Below are 19,605 nucleotides of genomic sequence, written 5' to 3' on the forward strand. Positions count from 1 at the left end.
TCTCACGTGGTGTGTTTTCTTCTTCTGTTTCACAGATTGTCCGTCATGGTGGTGCTCTTGGCCTTGGTTTGGCTGCTTTGGGCACAGCTAGACAGGATGTTTATGACCTCCTCAAGTCCAACCTGTACCAGGATGATGCTGTCACTGGTGCGTAAGCCCTGGACAAATTCAAAAGTTTTGAAACGGTCCTAAACAGAAAGGTGTTCAGGACATTTTAATGAAAATTACCTAAAAACTATCATTAGTATTTGTACTTCCTGCGTGTCCTTGTATAATGTCATAAATGTAGGTAACATTTTGATTTGGGTTGCACAAAAATATGAACACAGATTAACAGCTGACTGATGAGATGCATGAACATAAATATTATATTTCTGAAAGGATGAGGTATGGTGTATATAGAAGCAAAAAAAAAGTCAACTACATGTTAAAAGCCAACACAAGTTATGCTGACCATATCATGTGACCTCTCAGGTGAGGCTGCGGGTTTGGCCCTGGGTCTGGTCATGCTGGGCTCCAAGTCAGCTCAGGCCATCGAGGACATGGTAGGCTATGCTCAGGAGACGCAGCACGAGAAGATCCTGCGTGGCCTGGCTGTGGGAATTGCTCTGGTCATGTACGGACGCATGGAGGAGGCTGATGCCCTCATTGAGAGCCTGTGCAGAGACAAGGTAAGGCTGGAATGGTCACAGAGGCCAAATCATGTACACAATGAGGTCAGAGTTGTCTTATTTTCTAAGAACAACAAAGGCTTGTTTTGTGGCATTGGTGTAGCTTATGCATATATTAACACAATACATACGGACGGACCTGAGCTTGATTAATTCAGAGGATATTAAGTGGGGAGAGAATTCAAGAGGAATTCTCATTGTATCTCACTAGGTCGTTGCACTCAATAAACTTTGCAGTTGCAATGTGCAGTTTCAGTGTTTGATGTATTGAGTCCTGCATGTACTCATACGACCCCTGGTTGCGTGTGTTTATTTCATGTCTCCTCTGAACTCCATGCCAGGAATCCTTAAAGAGCTAAATTTGGGAAATGACTCAAGCTATGTTGATTGTAGTTGTGCATCCAGACACAAAGTGTCAAAGCTCTGCTTCCCTTCACTGTCTACCATAGGACCCCATCCTGCGGCGCTCTGGAATGTACACCGTGGGCATGGCTTACTGCGGCTCCGGAAACAACAAGGCCATCCGACGCCTGCTACATGTCGCTGTAAGTGTTTCTCGTAATGGCCCTCTTCACAGTACATTATTTCACTGAGAATTATCATGCTGGCAGTGAAGCAGATGCCAAGTCTGCACAACTGCAGCTGGTATCATAATTCTAATTACTTAGTTTAACATGTGGTTATGATTGTTTAAAAAAAAAAAGTATACTTTTTTCTGATGAGACTATGATTTGATGGTTAAATCATCAGACTCGCATGCAGCTTTAATGTAAGTGTTTTCCCGTTTGAGTTTGAAGCTGTGGTAAAGAATTCTAAATCCATTTTGTCAAGACATCTTTTGTTGGAACCAGTGCCAATTACTAGGACTGCCTGAATTACAACACTTTATTTTAACAGGGAGAAAGTGCAAGAAAATTACACTACAGCTTAAAGATTTATGTATATGCATTTTCATTGTGCTTTCGGTGGCTTACATTTGCAATTGCAACGTACATCAGAGGTGTGAACAACTTGTCCTGTAGGTGGCACCTTATACAAGCTAAAGTTATTAGATTCTGTGAATAATCCTCATACTGTGAGCCACATGAGAACTACATCATAAATGTTATTGCAGGATTTGAAGAGTCTCAGTATCTGCTTTGGTTATTTAACTGCTTTGTTTGTCTTAATTAAGGTGAGCGACGTGAATGATGACGTCAGAAGGGCTGCTGTCGAGTCCATTGGTTTCATCTTGTTCAGGTAAGAACCAGACTAAATTACTTGAGCTATGAACACTGTGTCTGGTTCCTCTACACCCACCAGACGCTCCTCTCTTGGGATTATCAAGGTCATCAATGCCAAAATTCCTTTGATTGATCTGCCTCTAAACAAGCACACACTGATTAATGTTAATTAAACACTTATGCATTTTAGAAGGTGGCACATTTTTTTAGAGAAAAATGCTTTTTAAATTCCTCAAAGAGTATCAGTACCGAAACTCAGAAATTATAGTGTATTGAAATTGTTCAAATTATACCCAGCCATAGAGAAAACAGTTAGTAGACATTTACCTCTGGAATAGACTTCATTGTACAGCACTGTTTCATCTCTTAGGTTGTCTTTGTTTATTGCAAATATGGCGCTGAAAGTTTTTAAAATATTTTTACTTTTTCCTGCGATTCATGCAAAATGAAAGAGCTAATTGGTCTTTGTTAGATAACAGCCAATAAAAAAAAAAACATTCAGGTCTTCATGGAAAGTATTCCTCTTGTCAGAGGAAACTGAACGTTCTTGTCATTGTCACTCACACATTTTCTTTCCTGGCTATTTATAGAGATTTGTTACTCTTACAGCGACATGAATTTACCAATCAGAGACCAGAGCAGTTTTAAACAGAGCGCCTAGCCAGTGCACAAATATCAGGGTGTACATTTTTAAGCCCAAAAAAGGCTATGCAATATTGTGTGATCAATTGGCCTCTAGATAAACCAAGTGTAAATCTTTCCTGTGTTTAGAAAGACTTCTGAACCAGAACAATTCAAATGCTGTCCTCTTTTCCAACTTCCCACTTCCTCCACACCCCCAACATGCACATTTGCGCCCAGGGAGGACAGTTTTAAGTTCAAATGTCTAATGTTTCTTTTCTTCTTATTAAATCAACTGAGTTCCTGGTCATTAAAAAGAGATGTGGTCGTTCCAAGCAAAAATAAATTGACACACACCAAACTCACATACCAAGCTTGTGGAGCCCTATCAAAATCTCAGATTTGTTGTTCCATTGAGCAAACATTTAGTTCATATTATATATACAGGTTCTAATTTAGGCAATTTTATATATTTGAAATGCAATCTGACATTTCCTCCCATGGCTATTTTAATAACCTCTAATGTTTATAGTTAATAATTCTTCAGTTGTGTTGAGTCACTTTTAAGTGACTGTATTTGCTGATCTTCTAATGCTGTGATTTACAGTGTGTTTATGTGGCTGTCCTGTTGTGCTTTGACCAACATTGGTTCATGAAAGGTTGCTGATGAAATTGAAGTAGCATAAGGCTGTAGACGTACACAGTAAAAGAAAAGGGATGGTCAGAATAGATTCAGTTTTCTTTTAGTTTAGCAACACAAATATTTTATTGAACACATGTAGATTTCCATTCAATCTTGATTTTGTTTTTATTTACAGTCTTATATATAGAAACCTTTTTGAATAGTTAAAACATTTGGCAGTAATACACATACAAAAGCACTTCCCAAAGGTCCAGCAAATACAACATATCATTTCAAGTGTGCAGTGCATTTCATGTGTTTGTTGCAGAAGATATTTGAAAGGTAGAGTTCTGGCTGTCTCAACAAAACATAAGCATGTGGTTTGAGATGGTTTATAACACATTCAGATAGCCCAAGTTAAAAGAATCAGCATAGGTATACTGCATATTGTATTCTGCATTCACAGAGTTTCCAGGTTGTCATAGCGTCTCCGTTATGTATTTTTGTCTAGTTGTCTAAATTTTGTTGACCTTTCATAGAGTGTGTTTGACCTGGTACAGGTTATCTCAAAGTTACTGTTTTACACAGCTTGAAAACTCAAACTCTCTTTTACTACCCTATCAACTGTCCTTGTATCTTTTGAGAATTCACATTCTTAATGTGGCCTATTTTGGAGGCCAGTTGAATAATGTATTGACTATATCTATTCACATATGTAACAGAAGAGTTTGGCTGAGTTTGAAGAGTAGCATAGTGTTTCTGAAATGATCATAATTGATATTATAGCCCTGTTTGGCTTCTGTCTGTGTACATTACAATTGGTCAATTAGATTGAAAGTAACATCAAATTCCAATCCTGCTTTTTTAATTTTTTGTTGTGAGGCAAGAATTTTGTTTTTAAGGAAATAAAACACTTCCGAGTGCTTCCTTTGACCGGATATTTTTTTCAAGTAGCTCTAGACACAACTAACATGTTCCTCCTGCTTACGGTCTTCATTTTCAGTCAAGAGCATTGTGTCTAACACAACACCATTGGATGACTGTACAGGTGCCTTCCGGCTCCTCAGTGGACTTTGGTAGCTCACTGCTCCAATGCCATTCTTCATTCCCCGCTTCATGAACAGTTTAGAGTTTTCTGCCATGGAAGATCTGAATGAAATTCTCGTAAGGGTCCAATCTGCATTTGATGCCCTTGGGTGCCTTCCTGGCCCAGAGTTATTGTAATTGCAGGTGATGTAACGTGTGAACGCCTGCCTGAAAGTTTTGTTGAATAGGGTGTAGACCAATGGGTTGATTCCTGATGACACATAACCCACCCAAACAAAGATCTCCATGAGGCGGGCGATTACATTAACATCACAGCTGGTGCATAGCACAGAGGTGATATTAGTAATGAAGAAGGGACACCACATGACTACAAACAGGAGGAAGACGATGCCTAGCACTTTTGAGGCGCGCTGCTCATTGCTCAGAGTCTGGATTGACTTCTTACCCATGGTAGACATTCTCCGAAAGGGCATGTCATCTCCTGTAGGAGAGTTTGGGGTCCCAGTATTTGGTTTTTCTTGAGTCCTGGGAAGTCTGCTGTCCAGCATGTTCAGCTGCTCAGCTTGAGGTGAGGTCACAGCCTGTTCCCTTTGAAAAACTGTGGCGATCGTTGGGTAGCTAAAACGCTGAGTCACCTTTGACCTGAGCAAATAAACCTTTTTGCGCAACACCTGGACAGTAAGAAGATAGATGATCATCATGATGGTCAAAGGGATGAAGAATGCTGCCATGGAGCCAAACATGATAAATTCCCGGAAGGTGTCTGTTTTCAACAGGCATGTGTGGTTACTGTTGAAGGTGATGTTGTTGTGAGGATGGTAGTTCTGAAGCCCCTTGATCGGAATCGGGATTGCTATACCTGGAAAATGAGAAACTTTGTTAGTATTGGCAAACATTGGCAATTTTTTTTTTTTTAAGCACTGATTGAATGGCTGATTAACTCTTGACACTAGAATTGGTTCAACACAAATTAATATTACCCAGCTGTTTCTTTTTTTCATCTAAGAGAAAGAAATTCCTTAATTTTTTCATTCTATAGTTAGGTAGTAGTAGAAATCAATAGAAGTGTCATGAAGCAGCTGTTTCAAGAATAATAAGCAGAGGTCTGATTGTAGGATTTCATTTTTGTTTTTTAAGTTAAGTAAACTAACCATCCGTGGCCTGCCATGATCCCTCTTAAATTGAGCAATAGTATACAGTCAGGGAGAAACTGTTCTGCAGTCAGCGGTGTTAAGTGCCTCTCCCTCCAATCCATCTGATCTCCCGGTTTTGCTCATGAAATGAAGCTCAAGTGGAACCAAAATCAACAGCTAAACTGACTGTGCTTTTAGTGGTCTCAGTACTGGCACTGAGCACTAGGCAATAATTCCTCAGTGAATTAGGTCAAACTTTTACCCTCCTTTTGTTAAATAACGGCAGATCAACGAACAATGGACCCCAACACTCATACGAGAGCTGTGTGGGATAAATTAAAACAGGCAAGTGTGATTCTTTCATCAAGAGGACATTCAAGCAGAATACCTACGCCTCTATGAATGCTTTATATTTTTTCAAAAACTTGCTTTATCATGAAGCACCTTCTCACCTAGTGACCGATTTCATTATCTGTTCTTATGAGACCCTTTTCATGACAGACATTTTGACTTGTCAAAGCAGGAAAAGCTGTAAATGATAACATTGACAATGGCTCGATTCAGTTAATTGTCCCAGTAAGTAAGTGTTGGTGCTCTATTTCACGTCCCTAATTAGTCCAAACAGCTTGGTTGGATGCATACGCCATAGTGGCCTTTGAATAAACTCCAGCCTCTCATGAAAATTGACCTTATGACATCTTTAGTAACATCTCTAAGATGCACTGTGACCAATGCAAGTGCAATATTACTGTCCAAGCCCCTCAGACACCCCATCTCGTTCCTATATACAATGTAGTGGGTAGTGTAGCTGTTTATATAGTATCTGCTTTTATTGCATCCGGCTTGGATTCCTGAAAAAAACCAGGTCTGCCATGGGTCTTATGTCAAGAAATCTATCTGAAGACCATCTTTCCTGAGATTAACTTTATCAATGTGCTCTAGAGTTGAGTAAAGTTTGTGTTAAGTTGAAAGGAAATCTGAATGAATGTGCTTACAAATGGATATAAGCCACACCAGTGCTATCTTGACCATCGCTTTGGCTCTGGATTTGTACTGGCTGTGTTGGATTGGCTTCTTGATGGCAATGTAGCGGTCCAGTGAAATGGCGCATAGATGCATGATGGATGCGGTGGAAAACAGCACATCCAGGAAGAGCCAAATAGGACAGAGGAAGTCCGGGAGAGGCCAGCCAGAGTCTAAAGAGAACATAAGAAGAAATGCATCCACTATGATTAGAAACTGTTGTCCTAGAGTAGTTGGGTTTTTAAAATATTATTTGTAGATAAGTTATCTGTTGTGGTCCAAACACAAGTAGTAATTCCTTTAATGCACTTTTATAATATACCCCAGTTTCTTTTCAAAAAGAACTTGGTCTTTTACTACCAGTTATGGGAGATGTACCACAATGGAAAGGGATTAGAAGTAGCACTCATGCAAAAGATTGGTGTTTGTTTATCTATGGGAGGAATGACTTTACTGGAAAAAGGAGGGTTCACTGACTGTTTATGGAGCTAAAAGCTCTTTATGTAGATGTGCCGGAGACTATGCTCAACAGTAGTGTTTATTTTCAGTTCCAGGCATAAAATTTGGCAAGTAATTGTTCTGGCCTTTGTCCCGTGACCATCACCCATTTAAAAAAAGACTGTTGGAAATATTCTTTACATAATTTTCTTTGTTTTGCCACCCTCCCCTTCGTTGCTCGTACTGCTTTCTTGTCACACTTGGAGGAATATTTGAGTCATAGTTTTGATGAGGTTTCATCTGGAAGGCTTATTCATTGACAAATACTGCACTTGTTCTCAAAGTAAACTTCTGTACCTTTCCTCTGAAATGTTGAATCCCAAGCCAAATTCAATAAACAGTGTAGCTTACAAGTTCCAAGTATCTATAGAAAGGCACATATTTTTATTCCATTTAACTGAAACTTTGAGTAAACTTTGGAGCGCTCTTGGCAATCACCACTGTATCTATTTCATATGCAAATTTAACTTCTTCTGCATTGGAGCAAGTGAGTTTGTATTAGTCTCATAGTCAAACTTCTTTCCATCAATATCAGTAATGCTTTTTTTTTTATGGTTTGCTTTTGAACATATCTTCTTCCACCAGCATATAAATCGTTCCACTGCGGGTAATCGATGTCCAGTAGGTTCTGCTTACACAAGGCTTTGATCAAGACAAAATTATCTATACTTCATACAGTAATTCCTCTTATTGCATTGTTTGTTGTGTTGTTTGTTGTTTGTGTTTGTTTAATGTTACTTAAGAAGAAAACTCACCATTGCACCTTTTTTTATTATTAATTTTTTTTAGCACAGGAAAAATTCATTATAACACGTTTGTTTTTTTTTTATATATATGGCAAGTAGAGACATGAAAACTGTGACTAATTTGTCATTGGAGTGTGTTATGAGGTGATGCCTTGCAGGTATGTCACTTTAGAAATGACACCAGTTCATCTGTTCATCTGTCCTTCATCTTTTTTTATCATCCATGAATGCATTATGTATTTAAGTTACTAGCAGTGTGTGTTCACACAGCTCACATTTTAAACAAGCAGATGTCCTACATCTTTCAAGGTGTTGCCTTTATGCTTTCCCAGCAGATGTGGAAAAGGTCTGGCAGCGCATACAGATGTAACTGTAGTAGAGATGCACTGATATTGATAACGGATATCAGTCCGATACTGACTCAAATAGTTGGATTGGGTATCGGTAACAATGGGCTGATCTCATATCGGATACCATTATTTTAATAAATAACAGTTCAGTAGATTTATATCTATGTATTCATTTGTTACATTTTGTTTTACAAAGTTAAGAGAGCAACGTTTAAGTCGAGCTTTATTTTGCCTTACACATAAAAGAATGATCCCAATCTCTTTCACACATTGAGGCATACAACTTATTAATTAAACACTGGTATTGGATCGGTACTCTGTATCAGCTGATACCCAAAGCATATTGGTATCAGGACTGAAAAAGTCGGATTGGTGCATCCCTAAACTGTAGTCCAGTTACATTCACGGCTTCCCTTTTCACGTTTTACACTGAGGCATTTTCTTGAACTGTGTGTGCCCTCACGTGTATATTGAATGCTTTGTGACCCTGCAGTTAGGTTGATCTTGAGCCCATATTTTTTGTTGTAATACTTGCTGCCTTAGAGCAGTGATGTATGCTGGTAATATTGCCAGTCTAATCTGTACCGTGTAACTGTGTGCGTCTCCTGTCCTCCAGCTAGGGTTCAGTTGAAGGAACTAATCCTCCGTCTGGAAGTTTGACTGTCCACTCACTTGATATATATCCCCATGACCTCTCCATTCTCAACTCAGTGTTCTGAGCTTCATCTGTCTAACAAGGGGGTAATGATAGCTGGGTTTAAAAATATATATTTGACAATTGAAGAGTTTATTCCTAAAATGGAATTAGAAAGAAAACTCATTGATACAATCACTTTCAATCTTTTCAGTTGTGGATTAACACATCATAGCATCTCACTCCACCAGCAGCAAAAAATAAATTGTTCTATTTTGAATTAAATGGAGTTATTTGGACTAATACCATATGTACATTTATAACCTTCCTGCATTGGTTTTCAACCAAAGGATCAGGGCTCTTTATTACGTCTTGAGATAAATTAGTTTGCAAGGGCCTACATTTAAGCGATAGCTTTAAAAAAAAATCATACACTTTTGTCCTTCTCAAATTTGTTTGAAGCTTTCTGCTTCTTTTGATGATATACTGCTTAAATTTTAATCTCTCAACCTTGAAACTTGCAGCCTGTGTAAGTGTAAGTGAGTCGTTGCCTTATCTATTGTTTAGGTTAAGCAAATTCACTATATAACGTCAAAGTTCTGCCAGCTGGGATCTTTTTTTTTTTTTTTTTTTTTTAACACAGCAACACTTGGATCTGAATGTGTGGACAGCATGTAGATGAAAGTAGATAGATGCATTACAAACATACATGTAATGATAGACTGACTGCATGGCCCTTACTTATATAGCCTCTGCATTAAGCTGCGATTGACAAAAGCGGCACCCATGACCAGTTTGACTTGTGCAGGCCCTTTAGTGTAAGACATCCAGTTATGATTCAAAACTGTGATTTTTTGATTTTTTTTAAATGAGAGGCAAGACAGGTGGATAGCGCCATGACAAATTATTCCATCTGTGTGTGGGTGTGAGACAGAGAGAGAGACATGATTAGGATCTGGCTCATTATCGTCCAACTGAATTAATGGGGAATGGTAGCTTAGCCGTAGCTTTGTAAGAGAATATAAGCCCAATCGTTTGAGATGTAGCTGTATTTACACAGCACTGTCACCAGAATTAAAATAAAATTATCATTTACATTCTTTTTGTTGGGTAATGAACCACCCAGACCATTAGTTCAGTCCAAGCCGTGCAACTCCTACTCTACTATGCCAGAGAAAGTAGCATGTTTATTATCCACAATCTGTTATAATATGTCATCTAGAATAATTTGTTTACAGTTACTTGCGATCGTATCTAGTGTTGTTCACAAACAATTTTTAACCTCCTTTGCTACCCGTAAGCGTGTTAGTCCGTTTTTCTATGTCGATTAGTAAAGTTAATACAAGTTAAACATAGTTTTCCTATGAAATGGGGGACTTTATTTGTAGAATATCCAAACACACACTTACTCCTTGATAGGTTTTTTACTCAGGGTTGTTTAAAACTGGTTGGCCTGTATGTGTTGAAACAGTTCAAACCCAGCTCGATAGAAGGGTAGTTTTAATCATTTGGGTTCATATTTAATCAGAAAGGTGGTGTGAAATTGATCTGGGCATTGAGCAAGGACATGTTTCTCTTTGTAGAGTCAGATATTTACTGCTATAGTGTTGCACAAGTCAGGTTTTTGATCACAAGGCCCCATGTTAAACTTACTGTAGAGAACAGTGATGAGGGCAATGGGCATCACTAGGAGTCCCACCAGTAGATCAGCCACAGCAAGCGACATCAGGAAATAGTTGGTGGCGTTCTGCAGCTTTCTCTCAAGTGACACAGCAAGAATGACCAAGATGTTACCTCCAATAGTGGGGATGATGACCATGACAATAAGCAGGGCGGCCCATTTCAGCTGAACCCCAGACGCTTCTGGTCGTGAGCCGTTAGCCTCGAGCGGAGCCGCGAATGGCTGGGACATGGTGCTGCACAGGTTACAGCGGGCCTTAGCGTGGGTCTGGGCTCTGATCTCTCTGGTGTTTGAGACTCGGTCAGCATGGTCACTGGGTCCCACAGGCAAGGGCAGAGGGTAGGGCGGGACAGCTCAGGGTCAGTGCACAGGACGCTACATCCCTTTGTGCAATATATAAACCGAACGGAATATCAGTAGAGGATCCACCGTTTGGAGGGAAGAAAAGAAAAAAACGGGTCCAACGCTACAAATTCCAATGTTGGCAATAATCCCAACCCCCACGATTAGTATTTCCACAGGGACACGCTAGTAGGGGTCCTCACTTTCCCAGGCAGTTAATAGTCTTGTCATCCATCGCATCCACTTAAAAGGACAAACAGGTCTGTTAAAGGAAAAGCAAGACCTTGTTACCCCTTTGCTTTATTTGTCTGAATGATGGCATATTAACGAGACGCTTATGGTAACAAATGAAGAGGGTCTTTCCTGTCTGATGACTATTATTGTTTCCACATCATGGCAAAGAAATTTACCAAGGTGGAAAATATAAGGAGGAATAGCTTACATGCTTTTTCAGTTATAACAATGAAATATAACTATGAAACAAATTTTTATAGGGATAATTTGCAGAAAGGTTTAAATGGTCTTTCTATAACATTTCCTAAATACACACATGATTCAGTTAAAAACACAATCATTGTTTTTAAAACTTAGTACATGAATGTATGAAAATTTAAAATTCTTTGAACCCATTAAATACAGAGATTTAGTGTTAGATTAACTTAAAGCCCTCTTCAGTGTGGTTTTCAATGAAACATACACAATTGTAACACTGTCTACAGTCTTTACTTATTGTACAAGTCAACAAAATGTTAATTATTAAAAAACAATACAGTAACAACTGGCATTAGTGTGATTTTACAAAAGTTTCTCACCTGCTTCTGAAGGTAACATCTGTTGCAAAGTTTCTCTTTGATGTTTCAACTCGAAGTATTTTTCCAAGCCGATACGTCTTAACTTTCATAAACACTAAAGCGACAGTTTGTGCTGAAAGAATAGTGCAGCTTAACACGCACACCTCTTCATATTTTTTAACGTCCCCTATCTCATCTTTATATTTCCACCCTCCCGAAGTAAGAACATGACAAAAAAAAAAATGCCCTCCCTCAGAGGCAAAACCTAAATCTGTCTAAGTCCATGATGTGGAATTTGTTTTGCCTCCACATGTTGGAGGAACCCCCAGTCTTGCTTCGCATCACCTACCGCGATCACAGGTTTAAAACTTTCAGATGTTGTGGCTCCTCTGCCTTTCTCCCATTCCCACTTGCTGCCTCTCGTTCACAGCCACTAAACTGCCTGCACTCACCCCCGTCTAGTTGGCTCTCTCACTCTCCCCTCCCTCCCCTCCCTCCCCTCCGTCTTGCCCGTGAGTCAGACTCTGTCCAAAACAGATGAATGTCTTCGCGCTGGCAACATGCCAGTGGTTCTGGGAGGTAATTTCCTTCAACACAGCCGTCCCACTGTTTATATTTGTCACTTTCTGTTCTCTCCACCATTTGAAGCTAGCAGTGGTGGGGGAGGTAGTAGTGGTGTATGGGGAGAAGTATTCTGTGTGGGAAGGTGCTCGAAAAACATACTCGAATCCTATAAGTTTTTCATTTCGTCTTCCGTGAGCTCACATTGTCAGGACTAGTATGTAATTTTAAATATAATTGTATTTTCTTGTAGACGATTAAGTTTGAAATTTAGACCACATTTGTGTTGTTTTTTTTTTTTCTCTGAACTTCCTGTCTCAACAAGTCAAAATGTGTTTTCTGTCAGTGTGGATTCATTGTTTTGCTTTTAAAAGCAGGTGCAAGACATTAACACACGTAGAAATAAACGTTCTCTGGAGTTTACAGTAACCAGATGATGATGAGTGATTCTTCTCTTCACAAAAAAATGTGAGAAGTACAGTCAGTAACCCCCTGTGTACCCTTATGTCTTCCTGTAAAAAAAAAAAAAGTCTACACTCCATATATTTTAGCTGAAAGGTTTCCCTAATTTACCTCAGGTGCCAAAAACCACATACAGTAATACACAGCATGTCCTCTTTCGTCACCTGTTTCTGATTGGTTAAGTTAAATATCTTCAGTCCATTGTAGTGCTCTTCTAACTCTAATGTCTGTCAGAACAAAGTCAGTGCATTTCTAATTTGTTAAAGCTGCTGTTTAACACACAGTCCTCAAGATGACCCACAGAGATAACAGGAAAAATCTGAAAACACCCGTCCAACCTGCACTGTCTCCTTCTCATTTCTCATCAAAAGATTGGTGATTTTTTTTTCGGTGCAAGGAACAGCTGAAAGTGTGCTAGTAGCAGCATGCTGACTTCGACTCACATCACATCAAATACCTGCCACACAGGCACATTTTTCAGACCTCATCCAATCTTGCTGGCTCAGATTGCAACTTCATTTGTCAGATCTACACATTTTGCAAACAATTTGCAGTTTTTGTACTAGTAAAATTATTATTAGTACTATGTTGTATTATGGTATGTTCTTCTGGAAATTTGCATAATTTAGAAAACTTTTTTTTGTTTGTTTGATGACAAATTCGTACCAGTGCATGTATATTTTTGTATTGTTTTTGCATTGCATTTTGCAACAAATTAAGTAATACTGCTCCCATTTTTCTTTTTCCCCCTAATGACCATGATGCATCATACATGCTATTTATATATCCTACCAGAATTGGATTATTATTTTGATAATTTACATCTTACTTAACATTCATCAATGTTATCATAGCCCTCTTCCATTGGCACATTTGTTGCTACTTGCAGCTTTTCTAATGTGGTTAAACAGTGGTTAATTTTTAAATTGAATTCAATGAAAGTGTTACATACTAAAGCCACACAGCATCATGGCCTTTTTAATTCAACATTGTCCAGGTACATTCAAGATGAATTTGGGTGACTGCTTTTAACAGACAGGAAGCAAACTAAACAGATCTGCTCTCTTGCAGTGCTAGTGCATTAGTTACTGCCTCAATTACATTTCATGGGTGCAAAATCCATCTATAATTTATTTAGCACAGCTGGATTCCTCCTGCCTCTGTCGCTAACCTATCAATGTATGTGTTGCTCCACAGGGCACTGCCTGACATCTGTAGACTGAGGGAGTTATTAAATTTCAGCTGTATCAGCCTCTGACATTCACACCATAATAAATGTGAGGCATGCACATATGGTTGTACAGTACATTAACCAGTAGAGCGAACACATTGTGCATTTTTGTTGCCTAGTAAGGCAGTAGTAGTAAAGTAAACATTTTCAAGAGTTAGAGCATATGTCAGAGAATATGTTAGAGCATATATGTTTCACTTTACATGTCTCACTATGACACATGTCTCTGAAACCTTGACATTTGACAAGGGCCTGAGTACAGGAGCGTAAGAATTTCATTCTTATCGGGAGCCTTTGCAAGTGTTACATTTAATCAACTTTTCAACTTTTTTTTTTTTACTATTTTCAGTATTTCAGCTCATTTTGATGTTCTTAAGCTCACCACACATTGAGGATATTCAAGTTTGGCTTGGATGCAGATGTCATTGCTTCACAGCCTTTTCAACCGAAACAAATGCTGGATATTGATTTCCATCTGAGTCTGAGGTTGAAAAGGCATTCAGGTTTTTCTCAAGCTACTGTAGTCCCTAATCGATTACAACACTTGTCATAAATTAGGTCTGTGTCTAGCCATTACAAAAGCCCTTGAACTTTTGATGGCCTGGTTTTCTGTCCTATGCTGGATAGACTGTACCCTGTGTTTTTGCGGGTATTAGAGAGCTGACAACCTCACAACCAACAACATGTGTGTTGATCAAGTAAAGTCAGTTTTATTTATGCAAAGTAAAATTACAAATTTGTCTCAGGAGACCTTAACAATGGCTCCTTATCCAAGATTGGATTGTAGGGCATCATCAGACTACCAGAATAGAATCAATTCATGCCTGTAGGTGATATTGAAAGGCGATCTAGATCTCTAAATGACTGTCATTTGTGATCAAGTCAAATCCTCCTATATGGTTGAGCTGAGCTTCTAATTCCAAACAGGCCAGTGGAGATTATGCACTAAGAACGAGCCACTATATTGATGCAGAGGACTAAACACAAAACCCAGCGAAGCTCATACTTATTTAGACATAACTTTCTGGGCTTTATTGAGGCTATTTATTGGTTCAAATCAGATGTAGCTTCTGTTTCTCCTCCTTGTTTTACATTGTGTATATTTAGGCAGTACTATTAATGGCATGTTGAATGGAGACAGAGGTACTCAGGCATCTTGGCCAACTTCTATACTTTCGTGCACTACTGAGGAATCTATATAATGTAGCGTTTTGTTTTTACTCTGTCCTACCTTCCAGTGTTTTAACTTCTATTTGTTATCTGATCCAGTCCAAGTAAATCCAGTAGGCTAGCCAGTGAAAGCAGTTATCTTAATGATAAAGCTATCATGCTGAAAGTTTAAAATGTTTATTTGCTTAACTTTGAACCACTAGGCAAATGCACAAAGTTAAACAGATGGTTTAAAGGATTAGGGCCCGGTACAGCTAAGTCATTTAGCATTCTCTTATTCTTTCCTCCTTCGATTCAGTGAGCTCTTACTTCTATGAAAGAAACAAAGGCAGCCACTTCAGTGAAGTGTTATGTGTCTGAAACAGTTGGCAAAATGTGACAATTTAGTTAGGTTGTGGCAAAACAAACCAGAGAGATTTGTGCCGCTGATTATGGTGCTCACATCTTGACTGGACCTACAAGACTCTCGATGGGAATTCCTTTTCTTTTTTTAATCAAAAGGGCAGACCAAACCTGTCTGAGATTCAAAGGCACTGAGTAATCTCAACAATCAGTTCATCTGTCAGGCCCAGGCAGCGCTGGTGTTATCAACACCACCTTAGCTTACAGGCAAATTGTCAGATAACATTCTTGGTATAAAGCAGATTACATCAACCCCCTGTTTTTTGTTTTTTTTTGCTTTCAAATTAAATATCTCTGTTGGACAACCCAGTGCAGTTATACATTTCGAGCTATGGCACAATTGTTGTACTTTGATGTCACCTGCTGATGTAAACCTAATGTGACGGGGCTCAACATTAGTGTCACCAAGGCTGAGCCATTATCTGGCATCGACTGATTGAAGTGTGTCTCATTGTGACTGGGGAGCAAACAGATCGGCAGTTTAAAAGTGAAATAGAGTTCTCCCCCCTCTCATAAAGCCCCCATTATGTTCTCTTGAAGTGTCTAATAATTGTTTGGTTCCTATCTTGGCAGCACTTAAACACATAATTCCTTTCTTTTTATTGTGAGGTTAGAGATTCTTTTAAGACTCACTTCAGTCATATATTCTACAATACTTAGTGCACTCTATTTCAATTACTCGTATATACTCTTGTAGTACTTTCTTCCTACAATCCCATAATATTAATTTCAAATAAGTTTTTCTGTAATGAAACATTTCTTCAGAAGCACCCCTTAATGTTCTCTCTGTTGGCAAAGAAAAAGTTTATACCAGAGACAGAAAAATAATCACATAGAGCCACGGCATTTGAAATTTGTATCTTGAGCCAAAGATTGGCTTAAATGGTTTGGCTTAGTGATGTCTATTCTCCATATTCCACAACAGCACCAGTGGGAAAAAAACTCCAAGGACTTGGAGAGTTTTCAGAGACATAAATCAAAGTTGCTTATTTCATGCCCATGCTTTCACTTTACTCCTTCTCTCTTTCTCTCTGTCTTCACTCTACTTTTTTTTCCCTCCAAAATCATCTAATACAGTTCCCCCAATATGTAGATGCTCTCTGCATACAGTGACCATGGCAGTTTACATCCCAGCCAGGGTGAATGCACCTGTAGCATTAAAATTAATGCCACAATGATATTAGCTTTTGGCCCTTTGTGTCACAATGAACAATTATTGCTACACCGAAACAAATCTCTGTGTGTTGGAAGATTGCCCAAAGAGGCATTCCCCACCATCGTCAGCTCAAGATAACTGTGATGATTTGGTTCATGTTGCTCTTTTGCTCAAGGCCTGAAAGCGCTTTATCTCATTAGGACCAAATCACCTCATCCATCACTTTAGCTTTTGGCTTTAATAATGAATTTTAGCCTTAAAATTCCATAGTTCATATAAGCCTTGTATACACATTTTACCAGAGAAAAAAAAGTTCAGATTTATCAAAATTTATCTTCATGCCAAAACCAGTTGTTGACATTCATCCTCTAAACCTCTGTAATTCTTCATTAGAGAAGAACACATTGTTATCATGAACCAGTGGTCCAGTGCTTAGTTACTTTTATTCTGTATGATAATCATAATAAGGGGTTCATGTTCATGCTCGTGTGTCCTCAACTCTGCAGCATTGTATGGTTCTCTTTAGTGCCTCCTCTTGGCTCAGCCTAAATTTCTCTCTTTCTCTCTCTGTCTTTGTTAAGGACCCCTGAGCAGTGTCCCAGTGTGGTGTCTCTTTTGTCCGAGAGCTACAACCCTCACGTGCGCTGTGGGGCTGCCATGGCTCTGGGTATCTGCTGTGCTGGGACAGGCAACAAGGTGAGTTTTTCTCTTAGCCTCAACCCTTTTAACTCAATAAGTGGTTACCTTACTTTGCCTTTCTCTCTCTTTAAGTGTTCTGTTAATAAAATTGTTTCACAGTGACACCCAGCCGGGGAAGCATGTAAATTTTGCCCTCTGAACTGATGGTATAATTTTAATGTGAAGTAAACTTAAGTTTTATTAACAGCTTAACATTGATATTAAAATAGGGAAGAAGCTATAATAAGAGCCTATTTCAAATGAAGCAATGGTTCTGTCTTCAATTGATGTAAATGAAGGCCCAACCAGTAATTGAGAATTGACCATGCCTCCCCAGACCCATTACACTTACTGTACACAAGGGTGAACCATGTGAACCAAACCTTACATCAAATTACCACAAAAATAGACTAAAAACTGTTTTGACTCGTCCAAGATGTAAATAATGAGTTCTTCTTTAATGAGGTATCTTTGCACAAGTGCTTATTCTTTTTGGAATCAGTGCTCATAACTAGAATTAATATTCCTCATAAGGCTGTGCACAAGAAAAGCTTAGATAGCACTTTTTTCAACCACAAAAGCAGGATTTGCCCTCCTGTCCTCATTTATCCTGTGTGCTTTCTTTGTCTCATGGCATAACATGTGCGTCACTGATGCCAAGATTACCTACGCTGCACAAAGGGTTTTCCTTAACACGTCCAAGTGACGGGTCCTCTATAAAGCTTATCTTAGTTGGGCGTACAAATGAGAGATGGGAGTACGGAATCACTTTAGGGGAGCAAAGGTGGTTGCTTTCCCTGGTCAGATGCAATTCTGCCATCAGAGCAAATGATACTCTGGTAAACTTGGTTTAGACAAGCTGTAATAATCTCATAATGATGCTACATGACTCCTATCTACTTTTGAACATCACCTGCCTCAAGGCAAGGTTCATTTCCTGTCACAGTTTGATTGAAGTTTGTGCTTCATCCATGATTAAAGAATTAAGTAGCTCCTTTACTTTTTTTTACATTTGCTGTAATTTGCATGGAAGGTCAGCAGAAATGATGTCAAAATTGTGGAAAGTTGTTTGGAGATTTGCTTGTAAAATGGTCCAAATTGGCACCCTGTCATCTTGTTTGGGTTCATCAAAGTCTGAAGAGGAGTTAAGAAGACAGAAGTTGGGGGTACTGCCAGTTCCTGAGTTGTCTAACTATGTGGGCTGATCAGTCTCAGGTGGCATAACCCAAGCTGAATCATGGCTCATTACACCCTGAGCCTTGAAGCACCAAACTGAATGTTTTGGACCAGGTCAGGCCAAGGCATGCTAGGGAACCGATCAGCTCCGAAGGTCTACTGCTTGGTTTTTCCAGAATAAAACCTCGAGCACATTAGACCCTTAGTGAGAGTAATGATGTCGTGACAAGAGAAGTGGGTCACCTATTTAAAGGGAGCACAAGCCTCTGCCATCATTTATACACCTTGGGCTTGAGATGTTTTTACTGGACTGGGGTTCCTAATCTATTGTATACATAAAAGAAAAAAACTGCATAGGACAGCTGTTTGACCTTTTTTCTGTCATTAGTTTGTTTATGCTGATTTTGTGCCATAATGAAGAGCTGTTGAGCTTGTTTGGTGAAACGGATGGAAACACTATTCACCAGAGAGATATGCTGTGTAATGTTAAATAGCAAGCAGACTCATAAAATTATTTACAGTGTTTCAGAACACTGTCATATGATACAGTTTTATATGTATGTATGAAAATGGAAAATGAATCGTGGTAAAGTGTGTTCTGCCCTGTTCCGTTTATTTACACAAGCCAGTTTTTAGCAATACTGAATGTAAAGTTCACCTCAACCTGCGGAGAAAGCCTGTACGGATTAAGATATTCTTAAGCAACCACATTATGTGTCGACCTGCTCTGCTGATTGGGTCTGACAGTAAATACCCTCAATTAAACCCCCAGACAACCTATCAGGAACAGGATGTGGTCGACTGGTGTTGGCTTTACACTCCGACTTATCATCTCAGTACATGGCTGTCTCAGCCAGCTGAGCCGAGAGCACTGATGAAACATGGTTTATTTTACCTACACTGTCATCATCCTAGTTTGTTTCTCTTTGCCTGGCGGAGCTGACGCCTCCCTCTGAGCCTGGCGGTGTGAGTTACAGCCATTACTGCTCGGTGAGAACAGAGGAGACAGCAGAAATAGAGAAGAATAGGAGGTGGTCCTCCCTCAGTCCTTCACTCACAGTGATCATAGGAGGAAACTGATTGTAGACCTTGTCATAACTGTTACTCAGTTGTCCTTGGTAACCAGATAAGGATGACACTAATGTTATTAATTTGTGTGGTCTGGTTGCCACTGTTAATAATCCTCCAGAGAACATAAATGCTCCTGTTGCATTGATGATGTGTCCTGTTGGAAATGGCAAAATATAAAATGTATGGGGAGTAAAAAGCATCAAATTATCAGTTTCCTGTTAGCTTCAATCTGACACACAGAGAAACTACAGATTTCACCACTTCTACAGGACTATGACAGAATTAAGAGGTCATTATTTAATCTTTTTTAAAGCCA

General features: G+C 39.1%; 2 protein-coding genes across 2 annotated transcripts in view; one reads left to right on the top strand and one right to left on the bottom strand.

Moving 5' to 3' along the window:
* Window positions 1-19,605, top strand: part of psmd1 (proteasome 26S subunit, non-ATPase 1) — a 42,087-nt gene that overhangs the window by 6,508 nt on the left and 15,974 nt on the right. Inside the window, exons 13-17 of the mRNA XM_042416941.1 lie at window positions 36-147; window positions 475-671; window positions 1,121-1,216; window positions 1,846-1,910; window positions 16,946-17,060. Coding sequence (XP_042272875.1) covers window positions 36-147; window positions 475-671; window positions 1,121-1,216; window positions 1,846-1,910; window positions 16,946-17,060 — 585 coding nt within the window. The remainder of the gene's footprint in view (window positions 1-35; window positions 148-474; window positions 672-1,120; window positions 1,217-1,845; window positions 1,911-16,945; window positions 17,061-19,605) is intronic.
* Window positions 3,322-10,647, bottom strand: htr2b (5-hydroxytryptamine (serotonin) receptor 2B, G protein-coupled). The gene is made up of 3 exons (XM_042416942.1): window positions 10,222-10,647; window positions 6,313-6,513; window positions 3,322-5,043 (listed from the first exon to the last, which is right to left on the bottom strand). Exons 1-3 carry the CDS (start codon window positions 10,478-10,480, stop codon window positions 4,094-4,096), a joined length of 1,410 nt encoding a protein of 469 aa, XP_042272876.1. The 5' UTR covers window positions 10,481-10,647; the 3' UTR covers window positions 3,322-4,093.

The sequence above is a fragment of the Thunnus maccoyii genome, chromosome 7 (assembly GCF_910596095.1).
Source record: "Thunnus maccoyii chromosome 7, fThuMac1.1, whole genome shotgun sequence".
Classification (NCBI taxonomy): Eukaryota; Metazoa; Chordata; class Actinopteri; order Scombriformes; family Scombridae; genus Thunnus; species Thunnus maccoyii.

Excerpts from the sequence above, each read along its gene's own strand:
- htr2b (XM_042416942.1), bottom strand. The coding sequence starts at position 10,480 with ATGTCCCAGCCATTCGCGGCTCCGCTCGAGGCTAACGGCTCACGACCA. Across the intron at positions 6,514-10,221 it reads CCTCATCACTGTTCTCTACA|ACTCTGGCTGGCCTCTCCCG; the intron begins GTAAGTTTAACA and ends TGTTCTCTTTAG. Across the intron at positions 5,044-6,312 it reads GGTGTGGCTTATATCCATTT|GTATAGCAATCCCGATTCCG; the intron begins GTAAGCACATTC and ends CTCATTTTCCAG.